This window comes from Triplophysa dalaica, unplaced genomic scaffold, assembly GCF_015846415.1.
Source record: "Triplophysa dalaica isolate WHDGS20190420 unplaced genomic scaffold, ASM1584641v1 Contig1, whole genome shotgun sequence".
NCBI classification, from domain to species: Eukaryota; Metazoa; Chordata; class Actinopteri; order Cypriniformes; family Nemacheilidae; genus Triplophysa; species Triplophysa dalaica.
In genome coordinates, this window is record NW_026622635.1 from 373246 (window position 1) to 400196 (window position 26951).

Genomic DNA, 26951 nt, shown 5'->3' on the forward strand with positions numbered 1-26951 from the left:
CATAAGACTAGTTTTATTGTCCATGGTCACATATGTGACCCAGTCTGTGAAACCCATGCAATTGAGAAACAAAGTTTTAAGTTCAAAGTAATATATTCATTCAGTGAATATCAACAATATCAAGATAATATTATATATGATTATATATGATTATATAATGACTAGAAGAGGAATATAAGTGTTGAGTCAGTGTATTTAAGTGCTGAAGTACAAGAGCTTTTGATTGTGTACAGCTGCTGCTCATCATCATCATCATCATCATCATCATCATCAGATCTTATGTGTTCTCATTGGTGAAGGAAGAACTGATGACATCACACATCAATTTACTCATTAAACTGGACATTGGAGAGCAGCTGTGTCTCATACAAACACTATTAGATTGAAGCTTTATAAGGACACCTCATAGCACATGTCTGGTTCTTCTGAGAGCACATTATTCAACCAGAATTTATAAGTTGTTCCTCTGTCTCAGAACACTCACAACTTTAGAAAGTAAACTGTAGAATATGTGATTTCAGTGCTGTCACAAAACACCTGGACAGTGGGGTAGCAATGAGAGTTACAAGGTTTCGCCATTTTGAAGTTTTACCAAAATGGAATAAAGAAACTGAGGATTAAGAAGATATACTTATAGAGAACTAAAACAGAAGGTGGGATGGGTCTGCCTCATCATCCAACATTAAAGGAGGAATATCAATTATATGTAATAAATGATCACAGATAGAGTGAAATGTTCAGGGTTTAAAGCAAAAACAAATTTTTTGCAGGGTTATGAGAGTAGACACATACGCTGGATTCTCACGGTCTCCAATTTGTGTACGTCATATTTGTAATGGACTTAAAAGCTGCCCCCTGCTTTTAAAGCTTTTGAAATGTATTTTTTATTGAAATTTAAAAAAATCATTCATTCCTCCTCTGCATGCATCAGACATAGATTCATACAATTTAAAGTCCTGCACAGACTTCATTTATCTGAACTAAAGCTCTCTAGGATGTTTTCTTCTGTAGACCACTCATGTGAAACATGTGATATATCCCCAGCATCATTAGGACATATGTTTTAGAAGTGCCATAAAATGTAATAATTACTAGAGTTCTGTCTTTTAACTATTATCAGAAGTGCTGGATAGACCACTTAAAACAGACCCAGTCATGAATATTTTCAGTGTCAGGAGTGAAAATGCAGAACTCTAATCAGATCAATACAATATTCTTGGAGCTGTACATTCCTGGAGCGAAGACTGATTTTGTTTAACTGGAAGCAGAAAAATCCACTTGGCTGTTCTAGCACCTTTTACTGGAAAATATTAAATATTCATTAAGAAAATGATACTTTTTACACTATATGGGCCTCTAGTATTGATCATTTTAAGGAACTCCTCGTATGAACACTTTCAACAAGTTGGTATGATTTATTAGGGTCTTCATGAAATGTCTGGAACATATTTTGCTTAAAATATTTTTTTGCTCTTCTTGCCTCATCATAAAACATCTCTCCAATCATCGTTTTGCTACGTACTCGCTTTCTCATTTAAGGAAGACACCATTGGAGAGGAAAGAGAGGAAAGAGAGCGGTCACTTGAGATTCAACTTCATTAGGCTTTTGCTATGCTTGTGGAACGTTTCTAGTGTGTGTTTTGATTCCGTGTCATGTATGTGTAGACTCCCTTATTTTCCGGTCAGTTGTACTATGGACAGGGGCGCAACTGCACATTTTCTGAGGGGTATGCGAGATAATTATTGGGGTCCCACCATTGGCCACCCCTATATAGAAAACAAATAAAAATCTGCAGACAAGTTTTATTTTACCTCTTCTAGTTAGAAAGACTGTTTCTAGTTATATTCTAGTTATTCTAGTTATATTTACATCATGTGAAGGTGACCATCAGATCTGCATCTATAACAGAAGGATGAAGGTTTCCTTTCACAGAAACACTTTTCCAACTGCTTCACAGTGTAACAGATACACAATTCTGAAAAGACAAATAACAATCTGAAAACTAATGAACCAAAGGAGCAAAAGTAGTAAAAGTACATAAAGTTTATGTTCAGACATGCATAATAAATGAGGGCTGAAACTAACCATTATTTTGATCATCAGATATTGATTTTTGATTAATTGGTTTACATAAAATAAATGTAATCTTTTGCTTGTAAAAGCTAAATAAAACCCCAATAAGACTATTTATTATATTCTTTGAAAAGTTAGTTTCACTTATGCAGTCAAGAATTTTGACTTTTAAAACCTTTAACAAAGAAAGCTTGTCCAGTTTTAATCAAAGTTGTACATTTAGATGATTCCCTTTCCTTCAACGAAAAGCATTTATTAACATTATTTACTATTATCCGAATAAGATGTATCACATGATATACTCGCGTTGTATAACACAAATAAACAAAAGGCATTTGTTATTTCCCCACTATCATTAAAAGTTAAACTTAGACAAACTCGCTTACATTGAACGTAGAGATTCTTTTTAATTAAACGTTCTATTGCGCTCTTGTGTCTGTCATCCTGTCAATCATTACGCTGTTTCGCTGTCACACACATTCTCTCAGGTGCTCTGTGCTGAGCTCTGTCTGCAGAAGACTCATCTGCTCGCGTTATATGAAGAACACGGGCCTGACGTTCAAACTGCACAGTTGTGTCCTCATATGGAGAAAACAGGTCCGATGTTTAATGAAGAACCAGATAACTAGCTTATATGTGTGATAGTGGGAGACATAACAGCTTTAACAACCGTCTCAGACTCTCCCGAATGTAATTCTAAAGCTCCTTCACAGAACAAACACTGCCTGATCGTTAACATTTATCGAGCGCTACAAATGTAACTATTTTTTTCGACGGAAACGCACGTTGCTACAAGTTGTAACATCGTGATTCTGTGTAAAATAACCAACTATTATAATAAACCACTATATATTACCTTTTTAATGGCAGATACAGATTGTAGATGTTCAAATAAAGTGTGATGAGGGGGTTGGGACAGGTGAGCGACCCTAGCGTCACTGTATAAAGGTGAAAAGTTCAACTGGATGGATGGGGAGCACTTGTGACCTTGAAAAAATGAAAGTCTGCTGCCCTCTGTTGGACAATCAGAGTTATCGACGCTGAAGGTTCTTTGCCGAATAAGAGTTTGTTTCAATTTAAAACTTTTTTTTATTTTAGGAATTGAACTACTCCACTTTGCGTGATTGTTTATAGTTATTGACCATATAGATATATGTGCATGTATTATGTAGTTGTTGGTCTCCAGGACCTTCCTTGGCTGTGCAAAGCCAAGTTCATTTTTGAGGGGTCAAATTAAAGCACCCACCGATTATGAAAACACTGGAAACGATGTACACTTTTCACCGGCACTGACTTTATAAGTGTGTTGCAATGACAGAGGCTGGGTTCAAAAAAAAATCTTTACTGTAAAGAATCTTTTAATGATTTTTTTATATTATTCTTTTCTTATCTTTATACAGTGTTTTTTCTTTGGTCGTTTTTGGAACAAATGTGACGACCGTTCACACAAAATAACCTTAAATAACATCTGTACTACAAGAGCACTGATCAGCAAACTGTTTTTATAGACTTTTATTACCAGAACAAACAAAAACAAGCAACCAAAATAAATAACATCCGTACTACTCAAGCACTGATCAAACAACTGTTATTATAAACGGTTATTAAAAAAAAAAAGCAACCAAATGTGATTTGAACTGAGACTGCCTCCCAGATTTCCTTTTTTCCTGAAAATCCTCGCTGCCGTTTCCTCTTAACTCATTCGCCGCCTGCCTCTTTAAAAAAATCCACCAAACTTTAATGGATCAGTTATTTTTCTGTAATGAATAAATGGACAAACAATATGTCAAATGAAAGAACAGAGTCTCGACTTTTAAACAAAAGAAACCGTATTCTTCTCTCTTCATTTGTTCGTTTTTTTATCACTCCGTAGATGTGGGTAGGTTTCTCCAAAAATGCATCATTTTGATTAAACTGCTGAGATAATTAACTTTTTTTTGTCAAAGATTCTGCCCAGATATGGAAGCAAGACAGGCCCTGCTCCAGAGAGTGGTGGACGTCCACGCCCAGGGGCGCCGCCAGAAATTTTGGGCCCCATCACAAAAAATCTCATTGGGCCCCCTCTGGGCAGCTGTTGTCACCACATCTCTAGGACCTAACTGTCCCATCAAAAGCTTTACATAACTCTAATTAAAGGATTGCAACTGTCTTGCTTCTTTTAGTTCAATACTTGAACTAGCACAATATTTACTGCTGGTGATTTGTACAAGCATGCAAGTCTAGTATGCAGTTCACTATTTGATGCAAGATTAAAAGCAACAAAAATTTGACAAAATGGAAAATTCTCTTAACAAAATTATTATTTATTATAATTATTGATTTAAGATTTAAAAAAGAAAAAACTTAAATATAAATGAACTTTTCAATCAAAATATATTAAAATCATCCTCTCAAAACAAGGAAAAACAGCTGATTTTTTTTAACTTCGTTGCACATAAATGCCAACAAGAAAATAAAGTGGACATGTAAACTTTGTGGGCATTATGTCTGTAGTAATATCCAATCTCCATAGCCATGGCATTTGCCAGCTTTCACTGGGCTTTGCTCAGCCTGACTCACCAAGAGCCCAGCGCCGAGCCTTCTTGCTAGCAAAGTCACTGATCAAGTCTTTGAAGTCTAGCTTTCTAGCCAACTTACTTTCAATGGACAACATGGCAAGATTGCAAAGCCTATCCTGAGACATACTGGACCTCAAATATTTTTTTTATCCGTTTTAGCTTACTGAAAGCTCTCTCCCCACCAGCAACAGTCACAGGCAATGTACAAAATATACGTAAAGCTATGCAGACTTCTCCAAAAATGCTGTGTAGCTGCATCTTGTTAATTGCATTCAGGAGATCAAGAGGGGACAAGTTAGGAGGGAAAGTAGAAGCATATACTGTGTTCAGATGTCTTATTTCATTTTCAAACTCGGACGTGAGATCTCTGAAATACTTCTTGATAAGTGGTTGGCACACAGAAGGGACTTTATCCTCACTAATCTGCCCAACTTTTTAAAACGGCAGAGAATTCCTCAACTATTTCTGCAGTGGTGTGGAACCTGGTGTCCAGGGGCCCGTTCTTCGTACGTCGCTTATTACATCCGAGATCAAATGACACATCCAAGATGATATCATCGTGATAATCATGATCCGGCTGTTTCTTCGTACACACCTGCCGCTTATGATTAGTATCGCTGGATTGGGTTATCTGAGATTATTGCGCGTTCATGCGCTTGTTTAAAAGGGGATATGTATCGATGGTAGAAACAATGATCAGCAACGCTGTTATTGGCTGTTCAGCGTGGCTAAAGAACGCCCTCAGTTTTTCTCCCAAGCAGAACAAGAGCTTTTAATGGAAGGTTATGCCGAATTTGAAAGTTTAATTAAAACACCAGGGAACACCTCACAGTCTGCAAAAGCCAGGAGAGAGGGATAGCAAAAAGTAGCAGACAAATTAAATTCGTAAGTGGTGTCCATGTTAGATGTTTCTACCACTTTCTACTGTACGTATTTGTGCAATTTTTTTTAATTCATCAACTTTGCTCTTTTATGTCAGAGACACCACGGGACCCACTAGAACATGGGAACAAGTAAAAGTGAAGTACAAAAATATTCTACAAAATGGTAGCCTTTACTTCTTATACAGTCCTCATTTTAAAAAGCCACTTTTTTCCTCTTTTTAAAAGCCACTGTCAAATGATGTGTTTGTCTATAACTGCCACCAAGAAAAAGGCTGAAAGAAAAAAACAGGTTGTGGTCCTGAACCCCACAATATACCCCAGCAGAAGAGCTTGGGTTGAATTCAAACCGACCCATTGTGGAGGGCATCCCTGGGGGCAGCTCTTCCTTAGACCCAAAGCCAGGGACCAGTAGCAGCCACACCTTCATTACTGATAGGCTAAATGAGCTTTCAATTCTCTTAGTACACTGTAAAATGGTTTGTTGCTGCATTAAAGAAGTATAATCCAAGTGGCTGGTACAGTCATTTGAAATGTTTGTGAAAGTGAAAACTTCTAAACTTTTAGTTCATATAAAATATGTTGCCATCAGTTATTAATCACAATTTTGTCTACAGTGTAGTTAATTGTAATGACATTATGTCCCCCTTCTTTTGTGCAGTTTTAGATAATACACCAACACTTTTACCTGTTCCCAAGCAAGTGGTGGCTGAAGCATATGCAGTAAGTTGTGTTTTTCTAACTTTTACATCAAAAGGAAAGAGTGCAACACTTTGTAATACCCATTTATTTCCATTGCACAGTACAGTGAAGAAACCCTCTCAGATTGTCCTTTGGAGGAAGAACATGTAAGTGCATAAATAACTTTACCCTAATTTATATATACTTGTGTACCTATTCTTTCTGTCTGCAACATGAGTTGCAGGAATCCACACCTACAGAAAGGCTTCCAGAACAGTCTGCACAAAGAACTGCTGATACAGAGGTGGGGCAGTGTTGTACTTTTACTTTTGTTGCATGAGGCATGTTTTGACCCTTTTTTTTCATGAAATTACACAGGGGGACATCCGTACCCTATATAAACAGCATCTTAAACAGAAAATTGAGTATTTTGAGTTGAAAAAAGACAAATTAAGAGGAGAAATAGAACTATTTCACACATAGTAGTATTTCTGACTTAACATAACTCTCTTATTGCAGGCAAAAGATGACTTGCTGGCTTTTCTTTATGAAAAATATGGCAAAATGGCACATGCAACAATTATGTCACAGGCCCTGTCAGGTGCAACCCTCAGACTTTTCAGACACTGAAATCTTCCCTTTAGTTGCCCAAAGGTCATTTCAATGTGTGCCCTTGTCCTGGCTAGAGCTGCACTGTAACGGGTTTGAGGTCCAGGGTTTGGGACAGGGAAGGGCGTCATAAAATACTGCCTGCAGGCATAGCCCCTGTCTCCAAGCAGGTTCCCGTCAAAATCCCCTGTATAGTGGAAAAATGCAGTTCTGTTAGGCTCAGCATAATACTGTGTATAATACTGTCAGCTTGAAATGTATGTTCCCTTACCACGTTCAAATAATGTGCATAAATGTGACTCTCTGAAAATTCTTGAGTCATGCACTGATCCTGGCCATTTTGCTTCCACATTGGTGATATGGAACAGAGTCACACACCATCTAAGAGATTTTATTCAGTCAACTGCATACTTTTTGATTTCATTACTGTTTTTTCGAGTAATATATTACTAATCAGAGGAATATTATAAATGGTAATCGTAATTTACCTGCACATTTACACTGTGAACCCCCTTTCGGTTCACAAAATCCCCCTCATTGGGGCCTGGTGGGGCCTTGATGGGGACGTGTGTGCAGTCTAAGGCACCAATCACGTTAGGGAAGCCTGAAGGACACATACTGTTAGTCATACTTATTGGTATGGTCATGATTGCATGTCATTAACAATTATAAGTGTACCTGCAATAGCAAAAAAATCCTGCTTTACAACCTGTGGTCTTAAGTGGCTTTGAAATACCACAAAAAACCCTAAAAACGGCTTGAGCGCCAGCTAAACTTTGCGAATGGCACGACAGACAGCACTTTTCACCAAGTTCTCTGCATCTCCAATAGTGTAAAGGAACGTGCCACTCGCAAAGGATCTCAGGCCAATGCACACAGTCTGTGCTGTTGTTAAAGCCCGCCTCCTCCGTGTTGAACACGTAATGTGTGGTTCCAACAAATGAATGATGTAAATAACACCCTCACTCGAAAAACGGTATCTCTCAACAATGATGGTATCGCGCTGCGCTAAAGGATCCTGTCTATCCCGCAATACGCGATTAATTCGAAAAGCTCTGCAAATAATTCTTGCACCTAACGCAACAGGTTGCTGTCGTAAAATTGGACAAGACATGGCTGCGATAGACTTACCTATCTCCTCTGATAAAGCCGCAATCTAATCCTGTTTACATGAACTAAGCCTGCTCCCGAGCAGGTTCAAGTTTACGGACCTGTTGCTATGACAGCAAGTCCACTATGAGCGTCCAAGAACCAAACAATCCAAGATCATGCCAAATCGTCAACAATCAAATCCAGCTAACAGAGTTGGCGACGTACGAAGAACGGGCCCCTGTTCTTTGAGTTTATAATGTTCTAACTTTGCGATGATCGGTCGCGGTCTATTGTTGTTGTTTTGAGATCTGATAGGGTGAACACGGTGAAGTGATGATCTGTGAATTGTTTTATCATAGTCTTGAAGACTGATTTCTCGGGGTCGTCTGCAGTTTGTTCCGGGTTGCCTGTGAAGACTAAATTGTCCCTCATGATGCGCGTTTGCAAATCCAAAATGTTTGCTTTCTGTGGTGACGATGGTGAGTTTAGTGGTAAGTGCGTGAGCTGAATCCTTTAAAAAACAAAGTCTCAATCTGTTCCTCGAAATCCTTATGTATAACTTCAATCAATGCGAGCCTTCTGTCAAGTCCAGAAATTTTATTTTCGCAGGAGAGTAAAATGTCGCTTACCTCAGTCCAGCACGGTGGTTTAGGTGATGTGGATGGTGTTTTACTAGAAGGTGAATCGGGACGAGGTCTCTTGGAGATTGGAGTGCTGCTACCTTTACTTTTTTTGTTGTGATCTGGTGTGTCCCTGTTTATGGTGCAGCAGAGTGTGTTGTTGTGTGCGTCGATATAATCTTCAAGATAATCCAGGTTATAGAAGTGACTCCTGCCACTTCTACCAACAAATAATCCATGAAAGCATGTGTTCATGATATAATCGTGGCTGGCTAGTGGCCGCGTGAGGCTAAACGCAGAGCGGAAAACACACGTGTCTTTTTGAAAGTCTGTAGTTGTCACGGGTAGACACGGAGGGGGAATGAAGATGACCACAAACATGTAAATCCTATTCCAATAGGGTTTTAATGATGACGAACACGGGAGCAGGAGAACAGGGTACACACAACCAGGTAAACGATACAATAACCGACCTGGAAATGAGGTCAACACGGGGCTTAAATACAGGGGAAAACTCTGGGAAAACAGAATCAGGTGCGGGACTAATCAACAATAACGACTGACAGGTGAAAACGGTTGACAAAGCAAAACAGGTGGGAAACACAGGCAGGGGACAGACTGGAGTGTTACAGTAGTTGTTTAATCCAAATGCCATCTTTCACCAGCCATTACTTTCCCAGATCTTTTGAAGATTTTGTACCTAGTGATGTTAAGAATATTTCTTCTTATGTCGCTGATAATGTATGATCGTATAAGTTGTATATTTAACCGTTAGGTTACACATGGAGCAACAGCCCATAGTTAATAAATATAAATGGAATCTAGTGTGATTTCAAGACGAAAGTACGTTACAAGGCTACGTGCAAGTAGTCCATTATCAAAACAAACAGTCTTGGACATTTGTCTTTATCTAAACTCTGGTAAAACAAGCTCCATGTTTCACTGCTACTTTCATGTTCTCTTTAGATTCATTTTAATTTGAAAAATGTGCAGTGGGAAATGTAATGTTGTGTGTTACTCAGCATCGGTTGCATACATGTATGGTCAAATTGAACAGTGATTTTAAAAGCTTGTCTCTCTGGAAGAAGCAGGTGCTTATGTAATTGACTAGTCAACAACTGCATCACCCGTGGGACAGAGTGTGCCTCCACATCCACTCTGTCTTCATTTATGGCAGTAAACATCTTTTTTTTTAAAACAAGTTAAAATTATAACATTAACATTCTGGAATGAACTCACTTGCCCTCAAGCTCAATTAAAAAAATTGTGGAAATGATATGAGGATTTGCATCTCTATGGCATGTTTAGGAGTGCCAGTCTCACTCAATTGAGGGTGAAGGTGGGACACAATGTAATGAGAGTTCAGTTCACCTGAAAATATTTGCCAGGGATAAGGCATATTTATTACAATGCCTGTGAAAACATTAAAATAGGTTTGGATGATTTTAGATATCCATTTATTTTGTGCATGTAAACGGACTCAAGTGTCTCTCCTAATTTGTCTTATAAACTCAGGCAAGGCTAAAAACCCGTTAACGTCACCATCAGGAGTGCTGCAAGATGGCGGTGCCCTTGCTTTAAAACCTAGAAAAAGGATATTTTTTTTATTTTAAATGGAAGCATTTGGATTACTATATCATTATTATTATTAGAGTGGAAACCCATTTAATAATTAATGTTAACCATTATTTCCAGGTCTGGAAACCTGGGTGTGGCGGGCAGATAGGCAGGGATCTCCGGAAGATCACAGTAGTATATCTTGGACAAGGCAGGGAACAGTAGTTCCGTCTGGACTAGATCATGACGGCTGGAGACGCTGGCTTGGCGACCATGTGGTGAGCTGGTTCTTGATTGCCCCTCTCGAAAAAGTATTTAGGAGTGTCAATCTCCTTGCCCTCCCCTACTGTAAGGGGCTAGCCACAAAACTGTGGGATAGTCAATAAATTGTACCAGGCTCCAGCTAGGGCACAGGTGTCAAACTCAGTTCCTGGAGGGCGGCAGCTCTGCACAGTCTGTGCAGAGCTGCGGCCCTCCAGGAACTGAGTTTGACACCCCTGAGCTAGGTTCTTCCTCAGGTAAATTGAAACTTATGTGATGATCTAGTCCAGACCAAAAACATCCCTTTAATGTCCCATCGTCAACAGGCCCAAATTGGTTTTGCCAAAGAAACTCGTCCACAGAGACCTCAATGCTGCGACCAGCTTGATATATCGAGCACAGTTTGCTCAAGAGATCACCGCAAATACCTGTTGAAGATTTCCTGTGGTTCATTTCGGCCGCTAGATCCATTATGTAGCGAAGTCTTCTGTCACAAACTGCTCTGAGACTTGACAGGTTCGGAACTTGCTGGCTTCTTCCAGCATAGTGAAGAATGTGCATTGTATTAACAAAAAAGACCTATATCTCTGCAATAGAATGTGATAGAGACACAGGACTTTCTTTGTTTTACTAATGGCTTCCATTATAATCAATTGACATCTGCCAAGCCACGCCCATGGCAACCAAACAGATTATTTTAGCAACCGTCTAGCCAGACCTACATCTCTGCAGAAGAATATCGTAGAGACACAGGGGTTGATTCGGTACTCATGGATGAGTGTATTGTCAATTGGCAGGTACCCTGCCACACCCATAGCAACTAAACAAGTTAACTTAGGAACCATTAAGCTAGACCTATATCTCTGCAATAGAACATAGTAGTGACACTGGGGTGGTTTCGTTTAACTTGTGGTTTGATGTGTTATTAATTGGCAGGTGCCATTCCACGCCCTTAGCAACCATTTAGCAAGATCTTTATCTCTGGTTCAGAACATCGTAGAGACATGAGAATTGGTTAATTTCACTCATCCCTTAAGTATTATCGGTTTACACCTGTTTTTGCATACAAGTGTAAGCATGCGTGGTCTGTATTAAACTTTGCTGACCATTTCTTTCATTTTTCTGGTTATGTTTGAGTGTCATCTGTTCTGGATGTGTTATGGTGCGATTCCTGAGCTTAGTCGGCGTAGGCAGACGTACCTTAGTCACCTTAGACTGCTCGAACCCGGTGATTGCTGCTTGCAGCTATATTTGCTATTAAGGTTTATCCTGTAATTAATTTAAATATCCAATTTTGTTTTTAAAGACTTTTATAGGTTGATCCTTCAGCACCTCAGAAACATGCAAGAGGATTTTTGTTACGGCCCATAGCCCGGTTTAAGGCTCGTTAAACTAGATAAGTCAAACAAAAGGAAACCGGCCGATCATATTCAAAAATCATATTCAAAAATGCCTCCATTTAATTAAATGACAAAATTCGATACCACAGGTAACATAATAATAATATAATTCCACAAATAATTGTATAAAAAAATCCAATAAATCATTAACAAGGAAAGAAAATAGTAGGCAACGGATAGGACCCTAAGAAAACAGAGACCCTGCCTTCATCTGCCTCTGAGTAAAGTTCTTATCTGGCTTCCGACAAAATAATATAATACAGGGTGAGTCTTCCGAATCCGTGTATCATTCGTTCTTTTCATATTCAATTGAGATATCAAAATCGGAAAATTAAAAAACGGTTTGTTTCTTCGTTATTCGTTTATAAATGTAATACCAAAAAACAAATAACGGGTCATTTTTCGTACTTTTGATTTAATGCTCAGATCAAAAATAGGAAATGAAATAAAGGGGGAACGACCGATTTTGATTTTGATATTTAATTTGTTCGATTTGCGTGAACCGGAAGTTATCTTCGTGTGTGTGCGTGTGTGTGTTGCACTTGGAAGTTTGCCGTAATTGCAAAAAGTTAAAAGAAGCCTGAAAAACCTCAATCTTGCAGTGATTGACTCAGTATTTTTTTGTAATTTCGTATCGACACCATGGCCGCACTGGAATCATATGCTGATTTAATTAAATACTTATTTGAAAATTTCAAGACACATAAGGAGATTTCCGCTACGCTGCAGAAGACGGGTATCCAGCGATGTTCTGAAATGAGTGTGAGAAGATTCTGTGTTCAGCACAACCTTAAGCGAAAAAGACATGTATCGGACACAGAACTGGAGAGGGCTGTGGTTGGATCAATATATGAAGTAAGATTTTTATTTAGGTTTTCACATTTTATATCCTGCCCGTCTTTCAAATGTTAGGGCTGGGCGATATATCGCATTAATTATCGCCCGTGATAATTAATGCGACATGGCTCAGCTTGTCAGTGAACTACGGCTCTGTGTAGTAAATGCCGCTCCATTTGAAAGCAGGTGATGGCGATTTACTACTAATCAAGGACCCGGCTTTACTGACGAGATGCGCATGTCATGCGATATATCGCCCAGCCCTAGTTGTAGCTAATAGCTGTATTTTTCTTAACAGACAGGCCCGTCTCCACATTAGCTTCATAAATTTAAATAAAAAAAGGACACAAGGACACAAGCTGTTGTAGCTCCGCCCCCTATGCTGGGAGCAGCAGCTCCTTTGCATTTAAGGGGCCAGACACAAAAACGGTGCATTTTTGGTCACCCTCAAAAAGTGACAACTTTAACATGCTATATAAACATATATGTGGGGTATTTTGAGCTAAAACTTCACATACACACTCTGGGGACATCAGAGACTTATTTTACATCTTGTGAAAAGGGCATTATGCCACCCCTTTAATAACACTGATTAACCATGACATAATGACCACCTGCCAGTGTTGGCACTGGGAGTAAAGCATTTATACTTCTGCGTCGAAGAAACGGGAAGAAACCTGGAAACGGGGATGGATTCAACTACACTGCCAAGCCCTCTACATGGACCAAATATGGATCTAATCCCCAGGGCTACTGGAAACAGATCGCCAGATCATTTAAAAAGCAGAAGAAACTATGCGCAGATTTTCGTAACGCAATTACAGTTGGCCTAATTTATTGCTTTTTGCTGTAACGCAGTTATATAACGCATTACAAAATCTGTGATATTATAGCCTACCCCATTACAATCTCAAGAACGCACATTACAATATCAAGTAACCGCTTTTTACAATACAGATTGTTTCAACGCAGCTTTACAGATAACAGGAAAATAATGTTGTAATAATATTTATAAATATAAAATAATATGTCCCCAACTATGCAAGCCAAAAGTTAAAGGCCACAAAGGCAAAGAAAGACGAAAAAAAACTCAATCAGTGACCGAATGGAGAAAAAACCTTGGGAGAACCAGGCTCAGTCATAGTTCTTTTAGCCAAGGAACGAACTACAATGCATTTTAACGAGTGGCCACAGTGCATTTTAACACGAAATTACGTTTTTTTTAAATATAGGTTAGGTATAACTCTCAAACACCGAGAAACATTAAACACCCATTTTTCCGGCTTCAAACACATCAGCTATGAGGACATGTTTACTTGCTGCCTAATATATCCCGGTCACTGACAGGTGCCATGGTAACAAGATAATCCGTGTTATTCACTTTAACTGTCAGTGGTCATAATGTTAATAGGGCTGATTGGTGTAGATCATCTTTAGAAAAGCTTAAATATATTGAATATATTGAGTTGAACTTAAAACAACTAGAATATTATAACCACCCATGCGTATAATAATTTATTTGTTGTAAAAATGTTTAGTGAATATTTTGGCCTCATGTGACAAAGAGCTGCATTAATCAAAATATACAAAATATCTTCAGGGTGCTCGTAATCTAAATCCCATCCCGTATAATGCTGAATATATGGGCCATAAAATTCACCTGGACCAAAACGAGAAGCTTGTGATGTTTGGAGTGACGCATGTCGTGGCAGTTGATGGCTACAGCAGCAAAATTGTTGCCAATGCCACCATGCCAGTGAAAAACAACCTTGTGATTTATGAGGAAGTTTACAGGTAAATGCATTCAGAACCAATGTTATTGTCATAATAGTTTCTGTTCAATGTATATTCTCTTTTCATTGAATGTAATTTTCATTATTGGATAAGTTAAGTTCAGTGCAGCCCTTTGCACATGTACACATTATTTTATCCCAGATCTGCAGTGGTTAACCATGGGATGTGGGACCAAGTCAGGGTTGACCATGGCAAGGAGTTTTATATGTGCTTGTACATGCAAGAGATGCTGTCAAGACATAGATACAACCCTAGCAGGCCACCATACCTTCAAACAACATCAAAAAGGGTGAGGTTTTTGTAATACTGACAAACAGTACAACTAATATAATCAAACATAGTAAAGAAAGAGAGACTGGCCATTTATTCTTCTAACAAATAAGGAGTGAAAGCATTTAAAATGGGAATTAATTTCCCAAACTAATCTTTAACCTATTACATTTTCATACCATCTAAAATCATGTTTGTGTTCCAACAGAATCTTCGAGTGGAAAGGATTTGGCCCGAGGTGAACAATCGCGTGAACTACCCACTGAAACACGCCCTGGTACACATGCTGGACCAAGAAGTCCTCAACATGGAGGACAATTTGACTAAATTCTGCATTTCAAACCTGACATGTCAGTTAAGTCAAATTGGACTAGGCAGAGTGGTGCAATCGTGGAATGCACACAGGATCCCAGGTATGCTAAACTGAGTATCTACAACTCTTTGAAGCAGTACAACTCTTTTATTTTTTTCAAACTCCAACCACATACAGCATAAATGGCATTGCTTTGTTAGTTATGTTTACTTGTTTTAGGCCGTGGGATACCCAATGAACTCGCAGCAGGTGGCTGTCCAGCTAAAATCTCTGAAGAGCTGTTGCCCAATGCCTCTGTTGTGGCAAACATGTATGAGCAAGATTTTGGATCCTCGCTGACTTGGGAGTCAGTATTTGGAACTGACCCATTTTCATCTGAGGAGGATAGATGTCATGCAGAACAAGACTTTGCAGATACCTACCCTGACATCTCTCTTCTTTTTAATCATGTGGTAAACAATGACTATACACCTTTCCAAGATGCCTTGTTGCACTTAATAAATGTCACCCAAAGATATGTCTGAAAAAAGTAACTGGAATGCTGTGGTATTGAGTAGCTAGGACATCAGACTTTGTTAGTGCTGATTCAAAGTTTGTCCACCATTTATGCTATTATAGTTTTGATATAAAATCACTGTTGAATAGACTATTGATCGGTCTCAGTGTGTTTTGTTCTTTACTTCATCAAACTGTATTCAGTCTGCATACAGCTTCTATTGATACCCTCTTAATTGTTGCATTTTTTACTGTATGTTTTATGAGAGCACCCTGGATAACCCTGCTCTTAAGAAAACCTAGGCATACAGATTGTTATAAAAATCATATGTAGCTGCCACTGTGCGCCCAACTTGTCAGTTGAATAATTTGACACATAAAACTTTGCTTTAAACTCTGTTGTATTGAACCCTTATAGATGAAATAAAATCTTGCATACAATGACAAAGTATTGCACTAGTATTTGAATGCTACTTTATATGCTTAATTTAAACTGTTAACTTTAAAATACAGAAAAATATACAACATAAAATAGTGCAAATTTGAGATTGTAACTTGGTATAAAAACTAAAATGACCTAATAAAACTACACACATGAAACAGTGCTTAACTGTAAACTCAACCTGTTGTTCAAGAAGAAATAGAACACAAAGCGGCAAAACTACGCTATTATGAATAGCCTACTTAGTGTACAATATAATTCCTAGAGTATGTTTCCAAATGCAACAATTTAAGAAAACATACAACAAAGTAGTGCAAATCCGGGATTATAACTTAGCTTTCACAGCATTAAAACATGAGCAAAAAAAAGAGTTTTCTTAAACTGTAGACTTGACATGTTACCCAATAACAAATTGAACACTAAGAACAGTAAAACAATGCAATTACACATGATTACATTCTGTACACAGTGTTACTCCCAGAATATACTTCCCAATGCAGTCAATGCATCAGCGAGGCCAGTAAGTCTTTGAATGTTGGCACTAAAATCATCAATTCGACATTTTGGGCAAAAGGCAGAATTTTTCTGCCACTCTTCAATGCAGCTCCTACAGCCAACAAGGCTTTGGCAGCAGGATGAAACCATGGGCTCAACCACTTGACCTGCCAATTTAAATCAGAAAACAGTTTAAAAAACTACAGTATTTGATTGAATTGAATTGCTATATTCGGTCTATGTTCTTCATGGAAAGAGTTAATTAGTTGCACATATATATGTGTGTTAAGTAGACTAAACTTTGGTACTATGGCATGGTATGGTACCATCTGTTTATTTACTGTATCCACATCTGTGGTTGTCAGAACACCTGACCTGGGATTTTCCATATTTATCTTAATATCAACAATTGTCATTCGTATGTAAAGACATGGAAAAGTGTATGTTTTTTAAACAACTTCTGAATTATAGGTAATACAGGGTTTTAAAGAAAACTATTTTTTTTAAATTACTTTTGCAGACAATACAGGCAAAGGCATCTCTAACAGCAGCTGCTTGGGCTTCAGTCAGGGACAGTGTTGTTCTGCGGTTGGAATTTGCAAACTCCATCAGCTCCTTCATTGTAGTGGACACTTCTTGCAGTCCCTGGGATGCCAGGACCACCTCTTCAATTCTATCAAAAACCAGATCGAGGCCTGTATCTTCTCGTCGACTGAAAAACAAGCACAATGTACAACTAGCAAATTATATCCAATAAATGCCACAATTTTACCCTGTCAATAGCTACTATGCACTGTAGACATAGTATTGAATAGCCAGATGGTTTTATGCTATAGTAAGACAGGAAAAACTGAAAGAACTAGTTCAGCCAACTAGGAATGACCACTCCTCGAGTAGACAAAGGACCTTGCTGCAAATTAACATTTGAACTCATTCTAAACTACATTTTATCCCTCACCCTCTCTGTCATGCAAAGATCAACTGAAACTCACACAAGGATCTATAGGGTTTAATTTGAATAATTATCATTGAATATTATACATATTTAGAATAATTTAAAACGTCTCAGGGTGACCGGTACAAATGTCAATTGCCTTTCCCTGGAACAATTTGTGACTATCTGTAACAGGCCTATATTGGCAAAACATCTTAGTTACTCCTCATCTACGAATTTATGAAAACAAACAACTATGCCACAATAGTAACGTGCATTTTTCAAATTAAGTACCTCAGTCTCCTCTTTTTACTAGCTTGTAACTGCAAGAAGTGTTCTTCCTTCACAGCAAATATTTTCCTTGCATTTTGCTTCCAAAATGCTGATCCTGCGTAGAAAAATAGTCCATTAATTATGCAAATGGCATGACATGTCTCAGGAGATGGGCAATAACTCCTAATACAAATAAGTTAATTCGAAGCATACACTTACATTTGGCAGACGCTTTGAAAGCGACTTACATTGCACTTATTACAGGGACAATCCCCCTGGAGCAACATGGAATAAAGTGTCTTTCTCAAGGACACACTGGTGGTGGCTGCTGGGATCAAACCAGCAACCTTTTGATTTACCAGTTCAGTGGTTTAACCCACTAGACCACCATCTCATGAATACAGTAATACAGTAAAGGTATCCTGGATTTATATATATTATTTAATATTTCTTTCATATAAACTATACAAAGTGTTCAGTTATACCTCTGGTTCCTTCAGAGTCCATGATTTTGTTCCCCTGGCCATCAGTGAGGATGCGTGAATCCTCTTGTTCAAGGGCATCATTGACTTTGTAGAGGATGCCCATAACAGAAGCTTCAAATTCTGAAAAACGCACAGTCAGCGTTGTGCTAGTCTCCAACTTGCCATCCACAAGTTCAGCAATGAAGATGTTCCTGAATATTGATAATAGAAAACGTTTATTTAACTCAGTTTATATTGTTTAGGCTTTATTCCTATGATACAGCCATATTCATTATACAGCTTATAAAATGCATCCAGGTGAATTATGCAGATATAGTAGTGACTTGATAACACAATGAAGCCATTTCATTGAAAGCGCATTCTTCTGCAGATGTATTATCAGTGTCAAATATGCTAAAGTCACACTTGTGAATAAATGTTATATCTGTATGGCTACCATAACAAGCATATCATTGCCTTGAACACAACTGTAATCGTATTAACATACTCTTAACATTGGTGTGATGTAGAAAGTTTTATTTGGTCACCTTTGGAATGTTTTTGTCAGATTAGCTCTTTGATTTGCTGAAACCCTTGGAGCAGAACCTGGAGCACAACCTGCAGCAGAACCTGCAGCGGTGGTTGGGCGGTGGAAAGAAAAGCGGGTAGGCTGTGTTGCTGGCACACTGCCGGTAGATGAGTCTTCCACGCTGCTTTCGCCGTGCACCTCGTAATGTCCTCTTGCAATGAGGTCTAAAGTGCTAAAACGGCCATCAGGCCCAGGAAATATGGCTATGTTGCTGTCATCGGTGATGTAGAGACTGGGGCCATGTACCTTTGCAAATGTAAACAGTGAAGGAAGGGTACTACGTTAGTTAGGGTGACCATACGTACTCTTCTTCCAGGACATGTCCGGCCGGGATTTCGAGATCGCCCAAAATATTCGGGATTCGGCTATGCTTTCTATCGTCGCCATTCATTTTGTTTACCTGCACACCTTTTGATTAAATAGTACTGAATTAATTCCGATTGGTGAATCTGAATGTAGTGTTTACATGAACGCTAAACAAGTGATCGGTTGATGTGCGTTTTAGCATTGCTAAGAAAATTCCTGTTTTCGTCTCGGTAGGGATCCATGTGAATCAGAATGCATGACCTGCAAGCTGACACGTACGTGTCAGTGTCAAAAAATGTAATAATGTAAACATAATGCATGGTGACTGTAGAAAGCAAAAGCCGAATCCCAGACATTCTGGGCGATCTCAAATTCCTGGCCAGACATGTCCTGGTTAAAGAGGACGCATGGTCACCCTAAGCAGTTATAAAATAAAGTAACGGTAGCTAACAATCATGTCAGTGCAATTTTACAGAATAAATAAGACTTATTTTTAGATGAAACTACAGTAAGTTAACTTACCTGGAAGATCCTGCCGATTTTTTCGGTCGTCATGTCGTCTTCTTTGACAGTCACCCGTTTAGTTCCTCTGAACAAGATGAAACTGAAACTCTCCATGATTGACCTCGTATTGAAGGCTAACGTTTGCTAAACTGAAGAAGTGAATCAAGCAAACTGCAAGAATGAGGGTTTTCAGGCTTCTTTTAACTTTTGGCAAAAAACTTCCAATTGCAACCCCCACGCACACACACGAAGATAACTTCCGGTTCACGCAAATCGAACAAAGTAAATATCAAAATCAAAATCGGTCGTGCCCCCTTTATTTCATTTCCTATTTTTGATCTGAGCATTAAATCAAAAGTACGAAAAATGACCCGTTATTTGTTTTTTGGTATTACATTTATAAACGAATAACGAAGAAACAAACCGTTTTTTAATTTTCCGATTTTGATATCTCAATTGAATATGAAAAGAACGAATGATACACGGATTCTTCCGGGCAACTGCTTCCTTCGCTTCAGCTCTTACTAAATAACAAATGTGATCTAAAAATACAATAAGCTACCCGCTGCTACTAATTACAAAAGGAAAATAAAAGTATTATCGAAATCCAAGCATAACAAAAACAAAACTAATCCAAACAAGCGTTGGGAGAGACGGCCGTGAGAGCAATGGGCATGGAATGTAGAGACCGAGAGAGAGAGACGCCATTGCTGGGTAAACGCCAGTTTATATCCAGAATCCCCGATGACGTCAAGCAGCTCTCGTTCAACAGGACTATCCCACTGTTCCTATGGATTAAAATACAAAAGAGATTCTCGTAATATTCTGCAATAACACAAAATTAGTTACTGCAGCTAACCAAAGGGTCTTATGAAGACATGGCTTTACCAGAAGGCATTTTGCTACCGCTGATGAACAGGATGATGCTAGAGGATCTTGAAAGGCAGCTGTGTAGTAACATGGAGTTAAAGCAGAAATTGGTAATAGGCAAGAAATTAAAATGGGACTTTTTATAATCAGTTAACGCAATAAGGTGCTATAAAGACTTCTTCACATTGATGTCATAGAAGAATTATTTTTTGTTCCCCAACGAAGTCAAAGGGAAACTCAAATTTTCAATAGTCAAAGAATCATTTTACAGAACTTTTTGTTGTGCATATGTTTAAAGAGTAGGTAGCATGAGATCATGAAAATGACATTTCATGCAGTCTGTTATGTTGTCGTTTTTGAAAGTTGTAAGTCCGAAGGTGAATAAATAACAAAGTTATTTGCTTGTAAAAATGGGAGTGGGCTCTGAATCACACAAACGAGTCGTGGACTAGTACACCCGCATATCTACGTCACTAGACATAGTCCCCGCCTACGTTTTGCTGAGACTGACGTGAATTTCTCCTCCCCCAAACACTGTCGCTTGTTTTTAAGGAACACATGCTGGAGGAAAAAATAGCTCCTACTTCAGGGTATGGTCCTAACCCAGTACATTGGAACTAACGATATATATACTAGGTACCACAGTACCATGATTGGCTGAATGCATGCCACGAACATATACAGAAAGTTAATGAAATCTGCATTTAACTTTCAACTTTTTCTGCATGTTGTGATCTTTTCTCAGCCTTTATGAAATAGCATTGATGTTGTTGTTGGAGAATGTCCTTTTTTTCTCTTTCAAATGCAACTTACGTCTTCATTCCATTGCCATTATCACACTACGGATGACCAAAACCCAGCTTCGATCATGGCGTCCTCCAGTTATTTACCTTTTAAAATGACACGCTTAAATGTCATCACTGTCTTTCAGCTTGCAACACTTAAAAGAAATGTACAAGAATCTATAGACCACTAATTATGAGCAAGTTATTTTACAGGTGAAATTTCTGTCTGTGAAAGGGGGAAAACAATGAAAGCCTCTGTGAAAAGGATACTTTCTTGCATTTTTTCAAATGACCTGTCAAAGGAATGCAATTGGACTGGCATAGGAGGAAAAATCCCATTCAGTCATTTATGTATAAAAGACATTGGATTTTGTCAACAAATTTGGTACTTTGAAAAAAAATTTCTGTAGCAACTTAAAACGAGTCTTAATGAGTTAAGGTGTTGACAGTTTTTGGAAGAGCCGACAATGGAAGGTAAGCAAAATAGTGTGTTGTTGTTTATGCTACAATTTATTTTATAATTTAATTTATAATTTAGTCATTTGGTAGGCTTATTCATATTGGCACGTGTAATGCAGAACTAATCTTAGTATAACAGACCGTTGTCATGAAAAACAGAGCGTTGCCATGGACGCATGATTCTAATCGTAGAGACGGAACGGACTATTTTCTTTAGCGGAAGCAATATAAATAGTTTTTAAATCAATAAACTCCCTTTTAAATCAATATGTTGTGTCAAATTATTTATTTATTTGGTAGGTAGCCATGTAATAAGCGGGATAATGTATAGCGAGGTTTTTGTTATAGCGAATACAACCCCTTCAGGCTGATTTAGGATCCCTCCGCTTCACGCCGGGCTCCTAAACAGCCTGTCGGTGTTGTATTCGCTATAACAACCGCCTCGCTATACATTATCCCTTACTTAACATAACATGTCTAGATGTCTTTAAGCAATTTTCCTTGTGTTGTCAAATAGGCTAGACCTCAATATACTCAGATTTTGTCGTCATGTATTACTTTAGTATTTGTATTATTAGTAACGGTGTACTCATGGTAAATAATAACAAGCAAATTGTTCCACATTTGGTTTCTTCATGAGGTGTGTAAAACATTTTGCTTCATCTCACCAGAACCGCAGAATTATGCTGTTCTGAATCTGAATGTTTGTATTTGTGAACTATTTTCACTACCTGCATCACAAACACACCACAGCTGCAACCATCTTCCTGAAAAGTATGTTTTATTGAGGCAGGCTGCCATTTGGTGTCTACCCAGTCTTCTCTTCCATGCTGAGCTCTCCTCATATTGAAGAACTCCCTTTTGTTGGAGAAAAACAATGTGTGACTTATGTTTTCTTAAGCAAAGTCCCAAAAACACCAAAATCACAGTGTCTTGACAGTGCAGAAAAGTTACAGGTGTTTGAAAGGCTAATACCCAATTTTTTCACATGCCTGTGTGGCTGCTTCCAGTTCGTCATTTCCATATTGAGGGTCAACCACAAATATTTGTTGTGATACAGCATTAAGATACTTAAATAAGACAATACATAAGTTTTAGAAACTCTAAAAAATGGAAAACTTTGTCTAAGATCTTAAGGTTTAGGGAATGAAATATACAGTTTGTGCAGAATAAACACCATTACTCTATTGACTGTTCCCACTAGAGATAATAAATCAGGTGTGTTTGCACTCACTTTTCGTAGTCCTCGTCGTACCATCTGCTCTCTTGGGCCATTTATAATCACACCAGTAGTGTTATGACGGAGTAGGTAGAGTTTTGCAGATGCATCCTTTGCATTTAGAAGCGCTCTTAGATAACAATCAATAGTCTGAAAGTACAAACATGTATATTATAACTTAAATCAGTTTGTAAATTGCACATACATTTACTCTTTTTGTCATTCATATTTTATTCCTGATCCACATACCTCTCCAAATAACCTCTTATCGGGCCCTGATGTTTGGAAATCCTTATGATGCAACAGATACTCCAGTTTCTCATCAGGGGACCTCAGAAAGGCAACAAGCAAGTTTGTAGAGGGTTTGGTTTTGTCCATAGCATGTCACCTGCAATATAAATTGCTTTTTGAATTACTTAACATTAATGTAAACATTTAAAACTGTATACTACATTTAATTAATGACAGTATTACCCAATTTTCTACATCTTTCTCTGCAGGTCTATAGTTCACTTTGAACCTGTTGCCTGGCTCTTTTCCAGGTCCTTTCTTGAATTCTGTGTCCTTTGGGTTTTCTGTGGAACTGGTATGGTCTGTGGTGCTGAGAAGTATTTAGATCTTTTCAATGGTATTTGGTTTACCTTCTTTTACTCCATGTTCCTTGAGAATGACTGATATCCATTGGTGGCAGAGGCTTTAGCAATAGATTTTCTGAAAGGTTGTGTTGAATTATGTGCTTGTGTACCTTGTTTGGAGGGAGCAATGCATTTTTCTGATGAATGTTCCTGGTCTGAACTTTTTCTTAGATTTCAGGATGGTATGTTTGACCAATACAAACCACTTTGCCACGTGGGAGTTAGTGTTATTTTGTTTTTTGTACTTTTGTTTGTGGTATATCCTTCTGACCATGTGATGCAAATTGTGGAAGACCAAACAGTAAACCACTCCACATAGGAAAAATGGCAAGGTAATGCCCAAAGAGCTCATCAGTGACATCGGCACAAAAGTATGGATTGTTGTCCTTATGATAAGATGTCTCATTTGCTGCCTGTTCTGTGACATCTTCTAAGATGTGTTTGTAATATGGTATGAATGGTGAACTACCGACACTTGTAGTAGCAGTATTTCGGTCTTCACAGCCCCATTTACCTGGTCTCCAATTTCCACCTTTTCATCCAGTTTCACTTCTTGGGGTGTAGCAATTACATGTTCAAGAATTTTAAGGCTTTTCTTGACATTTTCAATACTCTGTGGAGTTTTCAGTACATTACAAAGTGCACTAAAGACATGTTTCGTTTCAGCCAGTAAACAGGCATTCTGCAGTCTAGCAAATGTGACAAAGTCTCTCAGCCCTTGGTTATCGTTTGCTGTGATATTGCCTGTCTGACTGTTTAGGATGTGAGTGTGTGTCTGAGGTCCATATCTGCTTGGTGCCAATCTTATAAGGCCCATAGCCTTTGTTAAAATCAGAGAAGTACATGAACTTCTATAACTATCTTAAATTTATGCTTTGATATAATAAAAATATGGTATATATTTAGAAACTTTACATGTAGTTCTTTATATATGAAAACTCAGTAATACAAAGAAAACTCAGTAATATACAGTTGAAAGAAAAAGTATGTGAACCCATTGGGCTTACTTGGATTTCTTCATAAATTGGTCATAAAATGTGTTCTGATCTTCATCTAAGTCACAACAATAGAGAAACACAGTCTGCTTAAACTAATACCGCACAAACATTATACGTTTTCATGTTTTTATTGAAGACAACATGTAAACATTCATAGTGCAGGGTGGGAAAAGTATGTGAAACCCTAGGCTAAAGACTTCTCCAAGAGCTAATTGGAGCCAGGAGTCAGCCAACCTGGGATCCAATCAATGTGGTGAGATTGGATGTGTTGATTAAAGCTGGCCTGTCCAATAAAAAAAACACACCAGTTTTGAGTTTGCTGTTATGAAGAAGCGTTGTCTGATGTGAACCATGCCTCGCACAAAAGAGCTCTCAGAAGACCTACGATCAAGAATTGTTGACTTACATAAAGCTGGAAAGGACTACAAAAGTATATCTAAAAGCCTTGATGTCCATGTGTCCACGGTAAGACAGATTGTCTACAAATGGAGAAAGTTCAGCACTGTTGCTACACTCCCTTGAGTGTCAGCTAAACACTTACAGAAATCTCTGGCACATGCTAACATTTTTGTTGACAAATCTACTATAAGGAAAACATTAAACAAGAATGGACTTCATTGGAGGACACCACGGAGGAAGCCACTGCCAAAAAAAACATTGCAGCACGTTTGAAGTTTGCAAAAGAGCACCTGGATGTTCCACAGCACTACTGGCAAAACATTCTGTGGACAGATGAAACCAAAATTGAGTTGTTTGGAAAGAACACACAACACTATGTGTGGAGAACAAAGGCACAGCACACCAACATCAAAACCTCATCCCAACTGTGAAATATGGTGGAGGGGGCATCATGGTTTGGGGCTGCTTTGCTGCCTCAGGCCCTGGACGGATTACTGTCATCGATGGAAAAATGAATTCCAAAGTTTATCAAGACATTTTGCAGGAAAACTTAATATCATCTGTCCGCCAACTGAAGCTTAACAGATGATGGACGATGCAACAGGACAACGACCTAAAGCATAGAAGTAAATCAACAACAGAATGGTTTCAACAGAAGAAAATACGCCTTCTGGAGTGGCCCAGTCAGAGTCCTGACCTCAACCCGATTGAGATGCTGTGGCATGACCTCAAGAGAGCGATTCACACCAGACATCCCAAGAATATTGCTGAACTGAAACACTTTTGTAAAGAGGAATGGTCCAAAATTTCTCCTGACCGTTGTGCAGGTCTGATCTGCAACTATAGGAATCGTTTGGTTGAGGTTATTGCTGCCAAAGGAGGTTTAACCAGTTATTAAACCCAAAGGTTCACATACTTTTTCCACCCTGCACTATGAATGTTTACATGTTGTGTTCAATAAAAACATGAAAACGTATAATGTTTGTGCGGTATTAGTTTAAGCAGACTGTGTTTCTCTATTGTTGTGACTTAGATGAAGATCAGAACACATTTTATGACCAATTTATGAAAAAATCCAAGTAAGCCCAAAGGGTTCACATACTTTTTCTTTCAACTGTATTTGCAATAAAGCTGCTTGTGAAGTGCATTGTCTTAGTGCATTCTGTTGCCGCTTTACTTTCTGTAAGGGTTTGATAATCATTGTCATTGATCTTTTTGATCTGGTTAAAGTCCATTGAAGAAAGTCTTGTCATTCGGAAGACATGTTTGCATCTCTAACTGGCAGCTTTTTTTGGTCATAGCAAGACCACAGTCCTATCTACTTGAATGGGTGAAGGCAGATATTTCTAAAATCTCTGGCCGAAATCACAATGAAATATATTCGATCAATAATTCAGTCGATAATTAACACGGACATGAACATGTGCACACTCACAGGTAAGCAAGCGCCTAAAGAGTATGATTTTGTAATGCAGCATTTACAGTCCTTTAAAAACATGTTTGGTAAAGTGATTGCAGCTGTTATAATGGAAAGATCTCTGTCCAAAAATTGTTCTGTGGTTTTGCGAGACACATTTAGACACTTGACATACAAGCATCATCAATGGTGACAAACAATCATGAATCAGTTTTGTTCTATGCACCCAGCTTAAAGCAGTTCAGTAAATTGTCACCATTGCTGAAATTCAAATGTGGGTTGTTGATGATTTGTGTCTTTTGGTAATGTTGTGATTACACCTATACTGTTAATGGTTTAATTGCATTTATTGTGGTATGACCAAAGTGCCCATGTGTTAGTGTCACCCACCTTAACCACAGATTAGTAGTAAACGTGCCTTTCAGATGTTTTACCAACAACTGCCATCAGTCTCTGCTCCTTCCATCATTCAGACACAGCGCTAACACGATGTCTGGACAACCGTTGCAGAGGCCTTTTCATAATATTTCCACATAATGATGCAGATAAACGATGAAGTACGTCCATAGAAAGTTTTTTTTTCATTAGATGCGAATATATTTAAACGGCAGCCAATAACACACCTACTGTATCTAAGTTCATCATTTGTGATGTGCATTATAGCAAATTAACATGTTACTGCTACAAAGTCCCTACACTGATTCCTCTGACTATGTTTAC

General features: G+C 38.3%; 2 protein-coding genes across 2 annotated transcripts; one reads left to right on the top strand and one right to left on the bottom strand.

Annotated features, from left to right (window-relative positions):
- The first annotated feature begins 13713 nt into the window (after window positions 1-13713).
- LOC130416200 (uncharacterized) lies at window positions 13714-15700 on the top strand. The gene is made up of 4 exons (XM_056742257.1): window positions 13714-14364; window positions 14506-14653; window positions 14843-15047; window positions 15167-15700. The coding sequence occupies exons 1-4, from the start codon at window positions 14213-14215 to the stop codon at window positions 15469-15471; spliced, it is 810 nt and encodes a 269-aa protein (XP_056598235.1). The 5' UTR covers window positions 13714-14212; the 3' UTR covers window positions 15472-15700.
- Window positions 15701-16355: 655 nt separating this feature from the next.
- On the bottom strand, window positions 16356-19673 carry LOC130416191 (uncharacterized). The gene is made up of 6 exons (XM_056742247.1): window positions 19468-19673; window positions 18599-18885; window positions 18072-18262; window positions 17608-17701; window positions 16892-17091; window positions 16356-16546 (listed from the first exon to the last, which is right to left on the bottom strand). Exons 1-6 carry the CDS (start codon window positions 19561-19563, stop codon window positions 16356-16358), a joined length of 1059 nt encoding a protein of 352 aa, XP_056598225.1. The 5' UTR covers window positions 19564-19673.
- Window positions 19674-26951: the final 7278 nt, after the last annotated feature.

Bases quoted from the DNA above. Each gene is read 5' to 3' on its own strand.
- LOC130416200 (XM_056742257.1), top strand. From the start codon at position 14,213: ATGGGCCATAAAATTCACCTGGACCAAAACGAGAAGCTTGTGATGTTT. The intron at 14,365-14,505 runs GTAAATGCATTC...ATTTTATCCCAG, and splicing joins ATTTATGAGGAAGTTTACAG to ATCTGCAGTGGTTAACCATG. The intron at 15,048-15,166 runs GTATGCTAAACT...TACTTGTTTTAG, and splicing joins GAATGCACACAGGATCCCAG to GCCGTGGGATACCCAATGAA.
- LOC130416191 (XM_056742247.1), bottom strand. From the start codon at position 19,563: ATGGAGAGTTTCAGTTTCATCTTGTTCAGAGGAACTAAACGGGTGACT. The intron at 18,886-19,467 runs GTAAGTTAACTT...ACATTTGCAAAG, and splicing joins AAATCGGCAGGATCTTCCAG to GTACATGGCCCCAGTCTCTA. The intron at 18,263-18,598 runs GTGACCAAATAA...ATCAATATTCAG, and splicing joins CTGACAAAAACATTCCAAAG to GAACATCTTCATTGCTGAAC.